The sequence below is a fragment of the Erythrolamprus reginae genome, chromosome 3 (assembly GCF_031021105.1).
Source record: "Erythrolamprus reginae isolate rEryReg1 chromosome 3, rEryReg1.hap1, whole genome shotgun sequence".
In the NCBI taxonomy this organism is placed as follows: Eukaryota; Metazoa; Chordata; class Lepidosauria; order Squamata; family Dipsadidae; genus Erythrolamprus; species Erythrolamprus reginae.
The window spans coordinates 58,297,155-58,318,736 of NC_091952.1; the positions used below are offsets into that span (position 1 = coordinate 58,297,155).

The 21,582-nt window shown below is 42.4% G+C and overlaps 1 protein-coding gene across 2 annotated transcripts in view; it reads left to right on the forward strand.

The window, feature by feature from the left end:
- The window catches only part of TMCC2 (transmembrane and coiled-coil domain family 2), a 112,943-nt gene that overhangs the window by 41,143 nt on the left and 50,218 nt on the right, over positions 1–21,582 (forward strand). The window contains exon 1 of one of the 2 annotated variants that reach the window (XM_070745502.1): positions 14,337–14,429. The exons of the other annotated variant lie outside the window; for it this stretch is intronic. Coding sequence (XP_070601603.1) covers positions 14,415–14,429 — 15 coding nt within the window. The 5' untranslated portion in view covers positions 14,337–14,414. Of the gene's footprint in view, positions 1–14,336; positions 14,430–21,582 lie in introns of those variants that run through there. 2 annotated transcript variants of the gene reach the window in all.

A 21,582-nucleotide genomic window follows, 5' to 3' on the forward strand; every position in this document is an offset into this window, starting at 1 on the left:
AATGTGCCATTCAAAATATAGACACATCCACACAACATAAGGCATCATTCTGCTTTCTTGGAGAATGTTTTGATTTCCTAGAATTTATCTGTTTGATAACTTCAGGAAAAGTTTGGGATGATCCCTAGTACAGTGATGGCGAACCTTTTTTTCCTCAGGTGCCAAAAGAGCATGGGTGACTGCTATCGCGCATGCACGAGTGCCCACACCCATAATTCAATGCCTGGGGAGGGTGAAAACTGCTTCTCCCACCCTCTGGAGGCCCTCTGCAGGCCGGAAAGGGCCTGTTTCCCAACTTCTGGTGGGCCCAGTAGGCTCATGTGTCACGCTCCCCAAGCTCCAAAGATTTCCCTGGAGCTGGGGAGGATAAAAATGCCCTCACCCATCCCCCCTAGAGGCTCTCTGGAAGCCAAAAACTCCCTCCCAGAGCCTCTATGCAAGCCAAAAGTCAGCTGTCCGGAACACATATGCACATTGGAGCTTAACTAGGGCAATGGCTCGCATGCCTGCAGATATAGCTTCGTGTGCCACCTTTGGCACCCATGCCATAGGTTCGCCATCACTGCCATATTCCATATATTTCTGAAAGTGCTCATCAGGTATAAATGTTGCTGTGATTGGGGCTTTAACCTGGTAATATATATATAAAGGTATTAAATAAATACAGACAGGCTTACTGTTCAAATAATAAAGGAACCGATTAACGTGTCTGTCGGCATATGAAACATCATTGGAAAGTTTCTAGAGTTTTTATGCAATTAGCTTGTCAGTTTTTGTCATCAGGTACCTTTCAGGTACCTTTCAAAAAATTGGTTCTTTGATTGTCTGGTTCCATGCTATTCATCTTATTTATAAAATAACCATATTGAAAATTCTGTAATGAGTCCAACTCTTTGGTTTTATGTGTATTGGATAATTGGAGAAAGCTAGAAATGTTTATTGATGTGGATACTTTAACCATCACGGCATAGGAACTATACTTTAGCAATGGATCTTCTACATCAGGGGTCTCCAACCTTGGCAACTTTAAGAATTGTGGACTTCAACTCCCAGAATTGAAGCCCCCAATTCTTAAAATTCGCTAAGGTTGGAGACCCCTGTTCTACATGTACACGTGTAGATCCATGTGCAGGTCCTAATGGACCAGGATTTGGAAAATTTGTACATAAATATAGTGTCTCAAGGAAATATCGCCTTCTCACTATAAAAAGTAGTCTCTTTCTCACATATTTGAAGTACAACATTTTAATACTTTTTAATGTTCAAGAAGCTCCATAAAACCATCCTGAATAGCACAGAAATCTATTTGAATTGTTATATCAGGTCTCTTGACCTCCTGCTTGTACATATCTATGCAATTAGAGATATGATTCTCTAGTTCTAACTGTGCTGACACCAGGTGCCTGGCATTTCATGCTGAATGTGGGTACTTCTACGTTCAGCTCATCTGGATATTATATACTGCTCAAATAAATAAAGGGAACACTCAAATAACACATCCAAGATCTGAATATGTATATAGATCTATCCTTAATTTTCAAATTCAGCAAAAAAACATGTGATATATATATATGTTTTCGTAGATTTTCACGGGTATATGTATGTAGATTGTTCTGAGTTCGGGTTTTGCCCCGTGTAATATTTTGAGTGTCTATGCGACGTTTTGGTGAAATCACATTCACCATCATCAGGCTGAAGTTGTAAGCTTTGTGCTGCTGTAAATATAGTCTATATTTACAGCAGCACGAAGCTTACAACTTCAGCCTGATGATGGTGAATGTGATTTCACCGAAACGTCGCATAGACACTCAAAATATTACACGGGGCAAAACCCGAACTCAGAACAATCTATATATATATATGTCACATGTTTTTTTGCTGAATTTGAAAATTAAGTGAGACTAGGATAGATCTATTTCGGCCTTATTTTGGCCTCATCAGCTAGCCATACCATATGTGTGTGTGTGTGTGTATGTGTGTATATGTGTGTATGTGTATATATACTGTATATGTGTATATGTGTATATATACTGTATATATATTCTCATTGAATACTTTGTTCTGTACAAAGTTGAATGTTCACAACAGCATGTGAAATGAATTGTCAATCAGTGTTGCTTCCTAAGTGGACAGTTTGATTTCACAGTTTTATTTACTTGGAGTTATATTGTATTGTTTAAGTGTTCCCTTTATTTTTAGAGCATTTAATGATAGGAAGAGTGAAAAGAACATAGTGTTCATTGCATAATGCTTTCAGTAGAAAAACTAGATTATTTTTTTATATGACAGCTCTTTCTCAGCAAGCAGTTGAAATAGCTGTTAATATTCATAATTAAATACTTACCACCTGTTTTATCAAACCTATTTGGATGCTGCACACTGGAAAACTTTTTTAAAAATCTCAGTTCACACTGCCAATTCACTGCCAGTTGTGTTAAGATAGATCTCCCTCTACTGGTAGCAAAAATTAATACTATATGTGCTTCAATTTATAAAATCTAGAGTTGGGTGGAGGGAGGGAGGGAGGGAGGAAAGAAGGAAGGAAGGAAGGAAGGAAACATAGAAGTCTGACGGCAGAAAAAGACCTCATGGTCCATCCAGTCTGCCCTTATACTATTTTCTGTATTTTATCTTAGGATGGATATATGTTTATTCCAGGCATGTTTAAATTCAGTTACTGTGGATTTATCTACCATGTCTGCTGGAAGTTTGTTCCAAGGATCTACTACTCTTTCAGTAAAATAATATTTTCTCAGGTTGCTTTTGATCTTTCCCCCAACTAACTTCAGATTGTGTCCCCTTGTTCTTGTGTTCACTTTCCTATTAAAAACATTTCCCTCCTGGACCTTATTTAACCCTTTAACATATTTAAATGTTTCGATCATGTCCCCACTTTTCCTTCTGTCCTCCAGACCAGTGTTTCCCAACCTTTTTTGAGCCACGGCACATTATTCATATTTTCAAAATTCTGGGAAACACTGAACGGGGGGGCGGGGGGGGGGCGGGGGGGGGGGGCTAAAGAAAAGTTTGGACAAAAAAAATATCTCTTCCTCCATTTCACTCTATTTCTCCCTCTTTCTCTCTCTTCCTTCCTTCCCTTCTTTCTCTCTCCATCCCTCTTTCTTTCTTCCTCTCTTTTTTGCTCTCTTTCTCTCTCCCTCCTTCCCTCCCTCTATGTCTTTCCCTCTCCCTCCTTCCCCCCTCTCTTTCTCTCTCTCTCTTGCTTTCTTTCCCTCTCTCTTGCTTTCTTTCTCTCTCATTCTCTCTCCCCCCTTTTTCTCTCTCTCTCTTTCACCACGCCGGCAACAGAGAAAAAGAAAGAGAGAGAGAGAGCCGGAGAGAGAGTGGAGGGCGCCGTTGTCTTCACCTCCACCCGCCGGCTCTGCATCTAAGAGGCAGCAGCCATCAGCCCCCTCGCCCTCCCAGACGTCCCCAGCGCTCGACCACGCGCCGCCTCCCGTTAGCCCGGCCGACTTTTCCCTGCTGCTGTTTTCTCTTCATGGCGCAAAGCCACACAGTCCCGGACTCCCGGATCGCTCACTTCTCTGGCCAGCAAGCCGGCTGCCAGGAAAAGCATCGCGCTTTTTCAATGCACGGCGCTTTCCTGGGCAGATGGCTTTGCTGACCGGAGAAGCGAGCGATCCGGGAGTCCGGGACTGTGTGGCTTTGCGCCATGAAGAGAAAACGGCTCCGCCAGCAGGGAAAAGTCAGCTGTTTTCTCTTCATGTCCGGGTCCTAATGGACCCAGGATTTGGAAAATTTGGAAAACTAGTCACAGTTTAACTAATTAAAAAAAATTATACTATTTGCCCAGCTAGGTGGCAGCATATAGTTGGCCTTGGCTGATACTGAAAAAATTGCGGTAAGTTGAGTCAAAGTTGGCTACAGTTCAGTAGTGGGTTCTAAAACCTGTTGCTACTGGTTTGCGCTTATGCTTGTGCAACACTTCTGCAAAGAACCAGGCCAAACTGGGAGCAACACTGCTGATACAGTTTGGATGAAAATTCCTGAAGGCTGTAAACTAGTCTGAAAGGTTTTTGTTTTTTAAAAAAATAGCCTGGCAAAGCAGCAGTAATAAACTGCTTCCATATTGTCACCCATGAAAGCAAAATGTGTATGTGAATAACTGAAGTTTATCTTGAGGAGTAAATAATCTTTTCACCTAGATATAGTGATGATGTTCGTCCATCGTGTTCGAAGAAGTCCTTGACATCTAATGGGTTGTGGGTTGTATGCAATGTGTCCACTGGTAAGGCATATACGGGCATGAAATGTTCTGCCATTTGTTGGGTAGGTATGTGTGGGCACCGTTGTCACAGCGTTTGCAGCTCTAGCTTTGTGGAGTGTTCACTTCTCTTCTGCTATGAATGTTCTTCTGTCCTCAGATGTCTAGCAGCCTTGGTGAATTAGCATACACCATGTTGGTCAATCTTGTGCCAGGGCTTCCCAGGAGGTGGTGTCGATATCGAGGGATTTGAAGGAGGCTTTCAATGTGTCTTTGTATCGCTTCCTTTGTCCCCCATGCAATCACTTTCCATTAGAAAGAGGAGCTGTTTAGGGATGGGATGGTTTGGCATCCTATCAATATAGCCTGCCCAGCTTGCCTAGGCTTTTATCAGCAGGGTGGGAATTGATGCCAAGCCTGCTCTGGAGAGGACCTCAGTGTCAGACACCTTATCCTGCACTGGATCCTCAGAATTCTACAGAGGTAGGTCATGTGGAAGTGGTTCAATTGCCTAGCATGTCTCCTGTATACAGTCCAAGTCACACTGGCATACAACAGGGTAGTTAACACTACTGCTTGGTACACTTTGAACTTTGTAGCACGGCTTATTCCACAGCGGTCCCATACATTGGTCATTAATCTGCTAATTGCAGAACTTGCCTTGGTGATTCTGCAGTTGACCTCAATGTCAATTGTCATTGCATGGGAAAGAGTGCTGCCCAGGTATGTGAATTGGTCCACTGCTTGTAGCTTTTGTCCCTATACTGTGATGGTGGGCTCTTGGTATTTGGCTTTCAGAGCTGGCTGATGCATCACTTTGGTCTATGTTGATAAGGAGACCAAAGTTGTCGCATGCTGCTGGTTTGCATTTCCTGCTCTGATCCAGCATTCAGGGCATAGTCGTCAGCAAAGAAGAGGAGATCACGTAGCACAGTCTCCTGTTCCGGTTCCGGTTGGGGAGCAGAGAGGAGGGGTGGGACTGCTGCTCCGCTGGCTACGGTAGATAACATCAAATAATATAGGAACCCCTGGTATTCCTCTCTGAGCAACTGAGTAATGGTCTGAGACTAAGAGGCTTAGAAGTGTTGCCTGTGTCATGGTCAGACCATTTTCTACTGCGGCTTGACTTCCTGGCTCCAATCCTTCCCCGCAGGGAGGCGGAACCGATTAAGCTGTTCCGCCCCAGACGCCTGATGGATCCAGAGGGCTTTCAGAAGGCGCTTGGGGTTATTCCAGATACACTCGTACACAGTTCGGCAGAGTCTCTGGCTGAGGCCTGGAACAAGGCTGCAGCGGAGGCTCTTGACCGAATTGCGCCATTGCGACCTCTCCGCGGCACTAGACCCCGTAGAGCTCCATGGTTCAACGAGGAGCTCCGGGAGTTGAAACGCCAGAAGAGACGTCTAGAGAAGCGATGGAGGAAGAGTAAGTCCGAATGCGATCGAACACTTGTAAGAGCACATGTTAAGACTTACAAAGTGGCGCTCAAGGCGGCAAGATGCGCGTATCATTCCGCCTTGATTGCATCAGCGGAATCCCGCCCGGCCGCTCTGTTTAGGGTGACCCGCTCCCTTCTTAATCAGGGGGGAGTTGGGGAGCCCTTGCAGAGTAGCGCCGAGGATTTTAACACGTTTTTCGCTGATAAAATCGCTCGGATCCGAGCGGACCTCGACTCCAATTGGAATACAGAGTCGACTGACAACGAGTCAGTTGAGGTGACTGGGGCACGTACTTGTCCACCTGTCTGGGAAGAGTTTGATCTGGTGACACCTGATGAAGTGGACAAGGCCATTGGAGCTGTGAGTTCCGCCACCTGTTTACTGGATCCGTGTCCCTCCTGGCTGGTTTCGGCCAGCAGGGAGGTGACACGGAGCTGGGTCCAGGAGATTGTCAACGCTTCTTTGGGGAGGGGGTCCTTCCCGGATCCCTACAAGGAGGCACTTGTGCGCCCCCTCCTCAAGAAGCCTTCCCTGGACCCAGCCATTCTCAACAACTATCGACCAGTCTCCAACCTTCCCTTTATGGGGAAGGTTGTTGAGAAGGTGGTGGCGCTCCAGCTCCAGCGGTCCTTGGAAGAAGCCGATTATCTAGGTCCTCAGCAGTCAGGATTCAGGCCCGGCTACAGCACGGAAACTGCTTTGGTCGCGCTGATGGATGATCTCTGGCGGGCCCGGGACGGGGGTTTATCCTCTGTCCTGGTGCTTCTTGACCTCTCAGCGGCTTTCGATACCATCGACCATGGTATCCTTCTGCACCGGCTGGAGGGGTTGGGAGTGGGAGGCACTGTCCTTCAGTGGTTCTCTTCCTACCTCTCTGGCCGGTCGCAGTCGGTGTTAGTGGGGGGTCAGAGGTCGACCTCTAGGTTACTCCCTTGTGGGGTGCCTCAGGGGTCGGTCCTCTCCCCCCTACTATTTAATATCTACATGAAACCGCTGGGTGAGATCATCCAAGGGCATGGGGTGAGGTATCATCAGTATGCAGATGATACCCAGCTTTACATCTCCACCCCTTGTCCAGTCGGCGAAGCAGTGGAAGTGATGTGCCGGTGCTTGGAGGCTGTTGGGGTCTGGATGGGTGCCAACAGACTCAAACTCAACCCGGATAAGATGGAGTGGCTGTGGGTTTTGCCTCCCAAGGACAATTCCATCTGTCCATCCATCACCCTGGGGGGGGAGTCACTAACCCCCTCAGAGAGGGTCCGCAACTTGGGCGTCCTCCTCGATCCACAGCTCACATTAGAGAAACATCTTTCAGCTGTGGCGAGGGGGGCGTTTGCCCAGGTTCGTCTGGTGCACCAGTTGCGGCCCTATTTGGACCGGGAGTCACTGCTCACAGTCACTCATGCCCTCATCACCTCGAGGCTCGACTACTGTAACGCTCTCTACATGGGGCTACCTTTGAAAAGTGTTCGGAAACTTCAGATCGTGCAGAATGCAGCTGCGAGAGCTATCATGGGCTTTCCTAAATTTGCCCATGTCACACCAACACTCCGCAGTCTGCATTGGTTGCCGATCAGTTTCCGGTCACAATTCAAAGTGTTGGTTATGACCTATAAAGCCCTTCATGGCACCGGACCAGAATATCTCCGGGACCGCCTTCTGCCGCACGAATCCCAGCGACCAGTTAGGTCCCACAGAGTTGGCCTTCTCCGGGTCCCGTCAACTAAACAATGTCGTTTGGCGGGACCCAGGGGAAGAGCCTTCTCTGTGGCGGCCCCGACCCTTTGGAATCAACTCCCCCCAGATATCAGAGTTGCCCCCACCCTCCTAGCCTTTCGTAAGCTCCTTAAAACCCACCTCTGTCGTCAGGCATGGGGGAATTGACATGTTCCTTCCCCCTAGGCTTATAAAATTTGTGTATGGTATGCTAGTGTGTATGATTGGTTTTTAACTTGTGGTGTTCTTAAAATTAATTTAATATTGGATTTGTCTTGTATTGCTGTTGCTGTGAGCCGCCCCGAGTCTGCGGAGAGGGGCGGCATACAAATCTGATTAAACTTAAACTTAAACTTAAACTCCTTTATCTTGGTGTGAGCCTGGAGTCTTCGCAGGTTAAACAGTTTCCCATCAGTCCTTTATCTCAGGCTAACTCCCAAGGAATTGTTCTGGAAGGCATCTGACAGCATGGCTGAAAACATGCTGAACAAGATTGGTGCCAACATGCACAGTTACTTGACACAATGTGACGGAAAATGCCTCTGAAGCTTCTCCATTGTCCAGCGCACTGGCCATTATTTCATTGTGAAATTGACGTACCATCAGGATGAATTTATCAGAGCACCTAAATTTTGACATGATGCGCCACAGGCCTTCATGACTGACAGTGTCAAAAGCCTTAGTGAGATCCACAAAGGTACAATTCACGATTCTGCTCTTGACACTTTTTTTGGAGCTGTTGCTGTGAAGATCATGTCCACAGTGCTACGCGTTCTGCAGAAATCGCACTGTGCTTCGGGTAGTAGATCCTGTTCCAGGTGGTCAGTCAGAAGGTTCGGCAACACTTATGCAAGGATCTTGCCTGAGATGGAAAGCAGTGATATTCCTCTATGATTATCACAGACTTGTTGGTTCCCTTTCCTCTTGAAAAAGTGTATGATGGACACATCTTTCAGTTCTTGAGGAATGACTATTCATTGATTCCAGAAAGACTATAATAGCTGAGTGAGTTTGTTGACAAGCACTGCACCATCATCCTTATAGATCTCTACTGGTATCGCATCAGATCCTGGTTGATGGCCTGTAAGCTTTCAGTCTTTGATGGTGGGGAGTCCAAGCTGTGGTGGGAGTCCAAATCAACACAGACTGTGGAAACTTTATACTGGACCTCAAGCATCTTGTAGTGAGATGCAAAAGTTTCCACAGTCTGTGATGATTTCGGGAGCCATGTCATCTACTGGTATCCGTCCACTGTGCTTCATTAAGTCCAGGATCAATACAGCCACCTACTGGAAGATTTTGGAGCACTCCATGCTTCCATCCGCATATGAGTATTATGGGAATGTTGACTTAAATTTTCCAGCAGGACTTGTCACTTGCCCATACTGCCCAAAGCACCAAAACCTGCTTCAATGACCATGGGATTGCTGTCCTTGATTGGCCAGCAAGCTCACCTGACCTGAATCCCATGGAGAATCTATGGGGCATTGCCTAGAGAAAGAGATGGAACAATTCAGAAGAGCTGAAGGCCGCTATTGAAGCATCCTGGTCTTCCATTACAGCTCAGCAGTGCCACAGGCTAATAGCGTCCATGCCAAGCTGCATTGAAGCAGTAATTGCTGCAAAAGGGGCCCAAATGAAGTACATATGCATGCTTATACTTTTCAGAAGCCCAATATTTATTTATTTATTTATTTATTTATTTATTTGTTTGTTTGTTTGTTTTATTTATTTTATTTATTTATTTGTTTTATTTATTAGATTTGTATGCTGCCCCTCTCCATAGACTCGGGGCGGCTCACAACAATATTGTTCTATGTACAATCCTTTTTTATTGATTGCATGTCATATTCTAATTTTCTGAGATGGGAGATTTGGGGTTTTCATGAGCTGTACCCAGTGAAGGGCTACCAAAAGTTTACTACTACACTGTGGGCGTGGCTTATGCAGGTTGCTCTGCATTTCCTTTCAACATCTTTCTGTGCAAATTGGGTGCTCTGGGATGGAACTCCATTTTCGCTACCCCACTGCGTTCCCCCCCCTCCAGGCAGTAGCCCACCCCTGGCTGTACCCCATAATCATCACAATTATGACAAGTCACAGCTTGAACTATCTTGCCTTGCAGGTTGTGAATAATCTCTCATACATTAAGTTTTTCCTTTTAAAGTTACATTACTGAAATAAATGAACATTTGCACTATATTCTTATTTTTTGAGTTTCACCTGTAGCTGCTGTTTTTGTGAATTGCAGCTTTCAAATAATGTTCAAAAGCAGCCCATGTTCAATTTGATGTGGCAATTAAAATGTGAGATGACAATATGAGTCACTACAGTATTGCCAGGGCTTCATGGTCTAAAAAGATGACAATATGAGTCATTACAGTATTGCCAGGGCTTCATGATCTAAAAAGAGCTCAAACTGACCTAGGTTTCTTTGGCCGTAGCTTGTACCTGCTGTTCTAGATAATAGAAGACTGCCAATTACAGAAGTAATTCAGAGGCACCTTGATCTGCTTAAAGCTATCACTGGAACTGAATTATAGCCACATCCAAATACATTTGGAATGTATTTATTCCAAATAAATAGAAACTCTTACTTGATAGGATTTAATTTGAGCTTTTTGTGACATATCTGCTCCACACATCAGTAAAAAACTACCGTATTTCCAGTCCATTGTGAGGAGGTGTTGCATCATTAGCATTAGCATGTTTATAGTATCTTCTCCAGACCAATAGATCATTTATTTATCTTCTCCAGACCAATAAATTATTTGTTTGTTTGTTTGTTTGTTTGTTTGTTTGTTTGTTTGTTTTGCATGCCGCCCCTCTCCGTGGACTCGGGGCGGCTAACAACAGTGATAAAAACAGCATGTAACAATCCAATACTAAAACAACTAAAAAACCCTTATTTATAAAACCAAACATACATACAAACATACCATGCATAAATTGTAGAGGCCTAGGGGGAAAGAATATCTCAGTTCCTCCATGCCTGATGGCAGAGGTGGGTTTTAAGGAGCTTACAAAAGGCGAGGAGGGTGGGGGCAGTTCTAATCTCTGGGGGAGTTGGTTCCAGAGGGCCGGGGGCCACCACAGAGAAGGCTCTTCCCCTGGGTCCCACCAAACGACATTGATCTCTCCCAGTGGGTTTTTAAATAGATATTAAACAATCCAAGAGCATGAAGTCCTGTAGAACAGCCAAGAATTTGACTTCTGCACTATCACAACTACCAACTGGGACGAAAGATTTTGTTAGGAATAGAACCATTGTAAACAGTAAAGAATACTTCCACTCTTTATTTTCAGAGGTGGTCAAAACTGATATCACAGATGGCGGTAGTGAATGTTACTGAAAGTTTCAAAAGTAAATTCCCTTTACCAACTGGCAACAGAGCTCTTTCACAAGATCAATGAGTTCTGTCTCAATTGTCTGTCCTGAATCTTGATTGGAAGGAATCTAAATAATCTTCTTCATCTATGATCTTCCATAGCTACCATTTCCCCCCCCACCCCCAAAATCTTAAATGGGAGAAATTTCTTTTAACACAATGGTATCTAAATATGGCTTCTTCAAGACAAGGCATACTAGTGCCTTGTTCAAAACGTACAGTACCTTATCTTTTCTCAAAGGTACATTTGTTACTTCTTAAATCTAGCAACCCATGCTCTAAAACAGTGGTTCTCAAACTTTCTAATGCTGCAACCCCTTAATACAGTTCGTCATGTTGTGGTGACCTCCAACCATAAGTCTAGTGCCAATTCTCCCAACAGAGCTTTAAGCTGCTTGGCAGGAAGGTCAGAGGGACACCTCCACTGTAAATGCCCAATTGGTTGGATTGTAAAAATTTGTTCCATAGCACCAGAATAGAAGCTTTATTTCCTAATGCCATGGGAAATTTGTCTTTTCCCACGGTCTTAGGCCCTTACACCCTTGTGAAAAAGTTGTTTGACCTCCAAAGGGGTCCCGACCGACAGGTTGAGAACCACTGGTCTAAAAAGATCATATTTCTGTTCAAATGTGGCAGAAGTCATACTGCAGAGAATCGTACCATACCCTCAGGCTCCATAGGGTATAGAATAAAATAGAATAACAGAGTTGGAAGGTCTTCTAGTCTAACCGCATGCTTAGGCAGGAAACCCTACATCACTTAAAACAAATAGTTATCCAACATCTTCTTAAAAACTTCCAGTGTTGGAGCATAATTTTGTGAAGCTGCTTCTCTGGTTACATTGTACTGTAAACCGGGGCATATAAAACATTTCCAGACCGATTCTCGAATACAGCTTATCTGCTTGGAATCAACACTGTATATCACACATTAATACAATTTAACGGAGTCCAGAGGTATGTCACATATATCCTATATATTGTCTCCCTCTCATCCACTCCTCTTCTTTTTTACTTACTATCCCTATATATACTACTTAATGTCTATTTCATTCCATATGTATTGTATATTGGACAAAGAATAAATAAATAAATAAATAAATAAATAAATAAATAAATAAATAAATAAATAAATCTTCTCACAATAGAATATCTTGGCGGGACCTGGTAGAGGATTTCTGGGAGCTGAAGTCCACTAGTCTTGAAGCTGTCAGGTTTGAAGACCCCTGACTTAGGGGTTAGAAGTGCAGGGGTCATCAAACCTGGCAATATTAGGGCTTGTGGACTTTAACTCCCATTCCTATGGTAGCATGATTGGTGGAGGAATTCTGGGAGTTGAAGTCCACAAGTCTTGAAGCTGTCAAGTTTGAAGTTTGTAAAAAGTGTACAGTGGTACCTCAAGATACGAACCCCTCGTCTTACGAACAACTCGTGATACGAACCCGGGGTTCAGAAAAATTTTGCCTCTTCTTACGAACTTTTTTCGAGTTACGAACCGGCGTTCAGAGACTGCTGGGAAGCCACGCGGCTGTTTTAAAAGGTAACAGCCGGGCGGCGGGGCTTCCCAGAAGCCTCCCGAACGCCGGTTCGTAACTCGAACAAAGTTCGTAAGAAGAGGCAAAATTTTGCTGAACCCCGGGTTTGGTTCGGGAGGTTGCTGGGAAGCCCCCCAGGCCGGCTGCAACCTTTTAAAACAGCCGCGCCGCTTCCCAGCTGTCTCCCGAAGCCGAACGTGGAAGTTCGGCTTTAGCGTTCGGCTTCAGGAGACAGCTGGGAAGCGGCACGGGTGTTTTAAAAGGTCGCAGCCGGCCTGGGGGGCTTGCCAGCACCCCCCGAACCCGGGTTCGGGGGGGTGCTGGGAAGCCCCCCAGGCCGGCTGTCACCTTTTAAAACAGCCGTGCGGCTTCCCAGCAGTCGCCGAAAGCCGGTTTTTTGCGGGGGTTTTTTTGGTTGCACGGATTAATTGACTTTACATTGTTTCCTATGGGAAACAATGTTTCGTCTTACGAACCTTTCGTCTTACGAACCTCCTCCTTGCACCAATTAAGTTCGTATCATGAGGTATTACTGTACATGGTTTAAAAAAGTATACATGCTTATAAAAAAGTATTCTGCTACACTGGTATTTTATTATTAAACAATATAATAGTAAAAAAAAAAAAAAAAAAAAATTTCACAATATAATACCTTATTCCACCAGGCTTGAATTGTTGGGCTTGGACAACCTAAAACTATGCCGCCTATGTTCTGACCTAAGCTTAGTACACCAAATTGTCTACTACAACATCCTATCTGTCAATGACTACTTTAACTGCAACCAGAATAATAAACGGGCAAACAATAGATATAAACTCATTAAAAATTGCTCCAAATTCAATTGCAGAATATACGACTTCAGCAACAGAATGCTCAGTGCCTGGAATGCACTCCTGACTCAGTTGTTATATCCTCAACCCCCCATAACTTTATCCTTAAACTGTCTACTGGAATGGGGGGACCTCACCCCATTCCTAAGAGGTCTGTAAGGGGGTGTACACCATCTTGCCTACTGTCCCTGTCCTATTGTTCCCTTTTATTCATACTCATTTCTTATGCTTATTCCTGTTTATACTTATATGTTTATATACACTGCTCAAAAATAAATAAAGGAAACACTTAAACAACACAATATAACTCCAAGTAAATAAAACTTTTGTGAAATCAAACTGTCCACTTAGGAAGCAACACTGATTGACAATCAATTTCACATGCTGTTGTGCACATTCAACTTTGTACAAAACAAAGTATTCAATGAGAATATTTCATTCATTCAGATCTAGGATGTGTTGTTTGAGTGTTCCCTTTATTTTTTTTGAGCAGTATATTATGTTTATACTTATACTTATTTTCTTTTATTTCACTTATTTTCTCATACATGCTTGACAAAATAAATAAATAAATAATAAAATAAATAATGGTTTCGATTATATGTGTGTGTTGAAAATACAGGAGAGGAAGAGATAGATTTTAACATTGAAAAGATTTTTAGAGAGAGAATTTGTGCAGCATTTCTGTCTGATGCCAGCAGATGGTGCTGCAGCACGTAGGAAGAAGGCGTAGAGTTGTGAGGAATAAAGATTTCTCCATACTGAGATCAAACCAAACACTAGAGAACTGAAGCATCTGTCTCATCCAGGGAGGATGAGGCAGTGCTCAAATCTCAGCGGCGGAATTAGGAGTGCTCCAAAGAGGGGCATTTTCATTATCTCACTAATCTCCCCTTTGATGACCTGCCAGACTTTCTTGGAAGAGAGTGACAGAGGGAATTACCAAGACAGAATCATCCATCTCACTGGACAGTCATAGGGGGAGGCGGAAGGGATGGAAATGATTGGAATTCACTCTCGGGCCTTAACCTTCACTGCCTGTCAGTCAGGCCGGGTGGTATATAGGCGGCGTTGGACTAATGCTGAATGAAAGGACTCTCCCTGTGGATTTGGAAGAGCCTGTATGGCTGAAGCAGAATTTTTTTTCCCCTCCCGACCTCCACCTCCACAAGACGGACGGCAGCATGCTGTGGCCCCAAGCTGCACTGATCTGTAATGCTGCCGGAGAGAGGGGCAGAAGGTCAGCCGCTGGGGTTGTGCAGCCTTTATGATTCCGCGAGATGGTTCACGCCCAGGTGAGCATTCTTTCCTGGACGTCCATTCGGTACTCCAGGATAAATTCCTCGAAATAGCTTGTTCTGGCTTTAAAATGTGGATGCTTAGTGGAACAAAGAAGTAACTGATTCAAAATTTAATTGAAAATGCAGGGTAAGAGGCTTGTAGAGGGGTAGAAGTTTGCTATTTCTATTGTTAATATAATGTTTATTGTCATTATTATCGTGTGTATTGGATCCCTTGTCATTTCCAGTGCACAGTCAGCCCTACTAGCAGCGTTTGTTCTATTAACATATAGATATGGAGACAGAAGAAGAAGAACAGAGAAGGGAGCAGATTAACTAGGCTGTGATTTTTCAGCCCACCGAGAGAGTGGGAAGCGAGAGCCGTTTGGGTACACGGAGAATGTAGGATGATTTGCACCTGTGATGAAGCATGCTAGCTGTGCTCTGGTGTGGTGGAGGAGGCAGAGCAGCTGTCCTGATCTATTAACAGTATTTGTCTCATTGCAGCAGGGGAGCGATGGCTTCATGTTCTAGATAGCTGCTGTTGCTGCTTCTGCTTCTTCTTTTTTTAAACTTTCCTTTGTTTCTATTCAAAGACAGCTCAAAGGATTCTCATCAGGCAGAAGTGATCCAAAGTTTTAATACAAAGTTTCTGGATTTTATATTCCACTGGGTTGTCCAAGAAGGCTCTTGAGTTCAATGGCCAGAATTTTAAGGGCTAAATGTACAAATGGTAACCATGACCAATGAAGGTCATACATTGCTAAACATCTCTATCACCCAGCATTCTCTCCAAAAGAGGACCTGCCTATAGATCCATGAGAAACTTAACAAAAGGAACAGAAGTTTGCAATAATCACCCGGGTTGATTTTCTATAGCATTTAAAAAACCAACAGTTTATTATTAATTCCCAGCAGTCATGTGTAATTCATTGATGTTGCTGGTTGCTCTTAATAATTTTTCGTAGCTAGTGTTATTATAGCATTCCCCAGCTAAATTACAAAAAAACGTTTATTAAGTTACTATGTCTATTTCCCCCCCTCTGAATGTGTATTTAGATCAGAGACATTTTGGATACCTCAATAAGCCATTCGCAGTCCTTTGATCATTTAATATTATTCTCAGTACTTGTTTGATGGGTGTCTGTTAAAGTAGAAGCACTAGGATTACTTTCAGTTGGCACTGAACCAAAATTTAATTTCAAAAGAAAGAAACAAGTTTTAATTAGTTTCTACCTCTGAAACAAAAACTACCGTAGGCTTCCTAAATGCTGTGTTGCACAGATAGATGCACTTGATGCTTTGAATCCCATCCAGCACTGCTAACAGACAATGACGAATGGAAGCTATCAAGTTTAGAATATTGGACTAGTGATCTGTCTAGGTCAAGATTGTGTACCATGGTTGACCTTAGCGGTCACAAATTTCAGACAGAAATCTCTCCCAGGCTTATTTGGAGATATAAGGACAGAATTGAGAACTTTGATTAGTTAATCATAATTGTATGATCCCGACCCCTCCCAGGATTGGAAATACAGTACTAATATTATGTTTGGAGAATCTCATAAAGAAGTGAGATTTGTCTAGCTCTGTCTCACATCTTCCACAAAAACATTAATGAAACCATGAAATTACTTAAATCTGTTTTGGTGTACATTTAAATGCAAGGGTAAGGGCAATGAATTTAGGACATAACATTCTGAGAAACTTTAGTTTTATAAAAAGGAGGAGGGGAGGGCAAGCCTAGGTTATATTTTATGTATCGGGAACGGGATATGAAAAATGAAAAGCATATTCATTTGTGCACTGATATTTGTGAGGATAAAAGCTTGAACATTCTGTCTTTTAAAAGCTTTCATTAGTCTCTTAACTATTTTGTTATATTTCCTAAGTATACTCCTCCTTTATTGTGGTTTTTCTAATCTGTTTGTTCAGAATTTCTAAAATTAGCTGAAATATATTGATGTATATTTCAATATATTTCACTCAGTGATATTGGCAAAGGGTTTTTTTTTTCCCTGTCCAAAATTGTTCCTTTCAGATCATAATTGAACATCCTGCGATGTTAAAATGGTCTATTATTACTTTGTCATCAGTTTGAGTTCTGGTTACAAATTTGTGTCCATTGTTTTGCACAAACTCTGGCGTATTTATCTTATATAGTATCTAGAGATCATCACTTGTAAATGAGGGATATATCACACTAGAGGCACAGGTCTTCCAATGTGGAAAAATAGATTCTTATAGAAGCTTGAATAAATCATTTTCTAGCAGGAGGTTTGCCCTATAGCTGTGATGACAAACCTATGGCATGCGTGGGTGGAGCCAAATCTGCAGGCACATGAGCCATTGCCCTAACTCAGCTCCAGCGCACAGGCACGCACCCGCCAACTGATTTTCGGCTGGCCCCACCCACACTGCCACTACCCTCCTAGGAGTCTCCACATGGCCCATTTTGGATGCCAGGTACGTACAGGGCTTGCATGGAGGCTCTGAGAGGGCGTTTTCGCCCTCCAGAATGCCTCCGGGGAAGGGCAGGCGGGCTGTTTTCACCCTCCCCAGATTCCAGGAAAGCCTCTAGAGCAGTGATAGCGAACCTATGGCACAGATGCCACAGGTGGCAAGTGGAGCCATATCTGCTGGTACACAAGGTGTTGCCCTGACTCAGCTCCAACATGCATGTGTGTGCCAACCAGCTGATTTTTGGTTCACATGGAAGCTCTGGGAGGGTATTTTTGGTTTCTAGAGAGCCTCCGGGGGTGTGTGGGAAGGTGTTTTACTCTCCCTTGGCTCCAGGGAAGCCTTTGGAGCCTGGGGAAGGTGAAACATGAGCCTACTGGGCCCACTAGAAGTTGGGAAACAGGCCATTTCCAGCCTCCAGAGGGTCTCCAGGAGGCTGGGAAAGCTGTTTTCGCCCTCCCCAGGCATTGAATTATGGGTGTGGGCACTCATGTATGCACAATAGTGCACACCCATGCTCTTTCGGCACCTGAGGGAAAAAAGGTTCGACATCACTGCTCTAGAGCCTCGGGAGCATGGAAAACATTGGACCTACCGGAAGTCAGAAAATGGCCTATTTCCGGCTTCTGGAGGGCCTCCCAAGTGCTGGGGGCAGGGCAAATGGGGGCATTGAATTATCCTGTGGACACGGCGTGCACACTTTCAGCACAAGGGGAAAAAAAGGTTCCCCATCACTGTTCTATAGTGTAATTTTATTATATTGGCAAAGTTCTGAGGAAATTGGGGTTTAAAAGCATAGTTCCCTCTAAGCTGAGCAGTGAGCAATCTCTCACTTAAAAATCATCATCAACTCAGAGTTTTCCAAACCTGCCCAGAAGCCGAGAGGGAAAGAGTGAGAGGGAAGGAGAGAGAGAGGAAGAGAGGAAGAGAGAGAAACAGATAGAAAAAAGAGAGGAAGGAAAAGAGAAAGAAAAAGAATGGGAGTAAGGAAGAGAGAAAGAAAATCAAAATCTAGTTTGAAACTAGCTCAACTATTTAAGTGGCATTTTGATATTGATAGAGTTGCCCTATTATGAGCTCACTGTTATAGACACACAGTACAGTATTTTATTTTGAAATTCTCTGAGGCAAAACAGGGTGGGTTTTTTATTTGTTTGTTTGTTTATTTATTTATTTATTTATTTATTTATTTATTTATTTATTTATTTATTTATTTATTATTTCTGTGCCGCCCAGTCCCGAAGGGACTGCCGCTCAGACACTATACTTTTCCGCCCACCCACCCCCCAAAAAATTAGAGGGAACACTGTTTAAAAGTACAGATGGCATTGGTGATTAATTTTTGCTTATTGTAAGGAATGCTGATTCAATAGTTGAGTAATTTCCTTGAGAGCCTATAATAGGACGTTTGGCTTTCTGCACTATATAGACTGTAAAGAGTGCTTTACATCCTGTCCTCTACGAATGACATTATGTTATAGCTATCATTCCCATAATTCCCTGGAAATAGATCTGGAATAAGTTATAACTCAGCACATGAGGACAATCCAGGCTCAACTCTTCATAAATGAGGGGTTGTTTTTTTTCCTACAACGATCCATTTCTTATTGTCCCAAAATAATAGCAATGGCTTCACATTGCTTCAGTGATGACTGGGTAATGCTATGAGAAATTCATAAGTCACTCCTGAGGAAATGACAAGGTGGAACAGCTGGCATAGATGAACTCATTGAGAGATAATATATTAGATTAAGGATGTTGAATCTGAGGAAGCAGCTAGGTTTATTTCATCATGTGGTCAAAAACCAAAGTATAGAGGATTTGAAGCTTGTTACTTTGATAATTCCAAACAGTCCTTCAGTATTCTATGTGTGTGTTTCGGATTTCTTTTTAACTTTAGACTCCAAAATGGGGGTTCTAAAAATAGGAACTTTAAGGTATCAAATAATTGCCAGAGAACATATAAATTATTTTCTAGTAAGAGAGAAGGTGGGTGAACCCAATGTGTCTGTTTGAAGATTCTGAAATAGGACATCGACAAAGCTAATTATCCTGGTACCCAGAGTCCTAAAACTTGCCAGAAAACCTGTTTTATGGTCTCATTGTGGGGACTGTCTTTATGGCACTTTAAAGAACACCTTCATGGCACTGGACCAGGTTATCTCCGGGACCGCCTTCTGCCACACAAATCCCAGCAACCAGTTAGGTCCCACAGAGTGGGCCTTCTCCGAGTCCCATCAACTAAACAATATCATTTTGCGGGATCCAGGGGAAGAGCCTTCTCTGTGGCGGCCCCGGCCCTCTGGAACCAGCTCCCCCCCAGAGAGTAGAATTGCCCCCACCCTCCTCGCCTTTCGTAAGCTCCTTAAAACCCACCTCTGCTGCCAGGCATGGGGGAACTGAGATATTCCTTCCCCCTAGGCCTTACAATTTATGCATGGTATGTTTGTGTGTACGTTTGGTTTTATAATAAGGGTTTTTTAGTTGTTTTATTATTGGATTGTTACATGTTGTTTTTATCATTGTTGTTAGCCGCCCCGAGTCTACGGAGAGGGGCGGCATACAAATCCAATAAATAATAATAATAATAATAATAATAATAATAATAATAATAATAATGATAATGAGGATCCTTAACTCAGAGAGGAATTTGGGGACCCAATTTATTCACTGAACTATCTTCAATCCTCAGCATTGCTTCCCCAGGTGATCAATCTGTCTGTCTGACTGTCTGTCCGCTTGTCCATCTATCCATCCAAATATGTGTATAGCAAAAGAATGAATTGTGATTTAATATTGAAAAATGTTACTAATGTTAGAAAATCTAATGCATTTCTAATCTAATGCATTTGCCATTTAAACAAAAACCCTCTCCTGAAAGCTCACTTATATAAGCACTCATGCTTATATTCTTGATTAGTTCTTTATTTAGAAAACTCATTAAGATGAAAATTGCCTGTAACACTATTGGTGTATCAGGTTTTTAAACTGGATTAGAATCATGATGATAACATTTAATGATTGATTCCAGTGATCCCAGTGATAGCATTCCTCCCAGGGATGGGAAGACACCACTAGGCAATGTAATTCCTTTGTTGATTCTTCCTAGGCTGCTATTTCAATTTTAAAAATAGCAATGTAAATATATAAAGCATTTAGATGCATTTATCTAATTTAGACCTAAAATGGGTTTAGTTTATTTTTCTGTGCATCTTGGTTCTCCTGCAGGTGCAATTTAGTTCTAATAAAAATGGCAGCGGTACCTATGCCTTAAAAAAAAAGTAAAAGTTCTTACAATTATTTAGATATTAAAGTTACAATTACAGTTTCAAAAATCAGATTAAGTTGAAAATAGTTTGAAGCCTCCCTTACCTGATGGCAACGGACCTCATTTTAAACAACACACCAGTGTGAGCACCATCAAAATAAACTTATGGAGTTGAAAAAGTAGACTGATTTTATATCTCCAATTTCTCTAAAGAATGTTTCATCAAATTTTATGGTGATGGCTACCCATCCAGTTATGAAATGCAATCACATTGCCTCTAGGATGAAAACATGGCATTTTATTTTGGACAGCAGGACCAATCAAGTCTATTTATGAAATCCCGTTTACCAAATCTATTTATGAAGCCCTTTTTACCATTTATGCAATCAATTTATTTTTTCTTCTTTTTATGAAGAAAAATAAAAATAGAAATCCATTTTTGCTTCTTTCCCTCTTTTTTGTATTCATTTCTTTTCCTTTGTAAATTATAATGATAAAATAATTTCCGGTACTTGTTTCTTGGGTAATCTAATCTTAAAGATAATCATCTTTAGTGTTTTTGAATTTCTATTACAAACAGTTCTAAAAAGAGAAATCTGAGATTTATTTTATGTTCATTTTGTACAGTGTTCTACAAGTTCAAAAGGGTCTACAGGTGCTTCATCTGACTTATTTTCACTGGTCTTAAAAATTAAGCAGGGCTGAGTCTGGTGAATACTGGAATGAATAGCCTCTTAGGAATATAAAGAATATAAGCTAGAATGAGAAGTTGAGGCATGTCCTTCAAGATGGCAGGGACAAATCACTTCCATACATACAGAAAACCACATGGATGTCTTTATAGAGTTACAAAAAGCTGAACTAGAATTGATAGAGGCTTGATCTCTTTATAGCTGAAAAAAACCCTCTAATTGATTTTTTAAAAAGATCAGCAATGACAATCCCATTATTCAGACTTGCAGGCCAAAAAACATAAGAAAAAGGAAAGGGATTGGAAAAAGGAAGAAAAACAAAGGCAAGGATATACTAAATATTTGTTACAATTTTATTATCATAACCAGAGATGCCAAAAATCTGTCCTTCCATTAAGGCTCTTATTTTATCTGTTCTCTTTTCTGGCCTTTCCAAAGTACTTGGAAATTAAAATGTTTTGGGGAATTCTATGCGCTTTTTAATGACTTAAATTGCATTCTTTATTGTACTATTCATTCATTCATTCATTCATTCATTCAATTTTTATGCCACCCTTCTCCTTAGACTCAGGGCGGCTTACAACATGTAAGCAATAGCACTTTTTAACAGAGCCAGCCTATTGCCCCCACAATCCGGGTCCTCATTTTACCCACCTCGGAAGAATGGAAGGCTGAGTCAACCTTGAGCCGGTGATGAGATTTGAACCGCTGACCTTCAGATCTACAGTCAGCTTCAGTGACCTGCAGT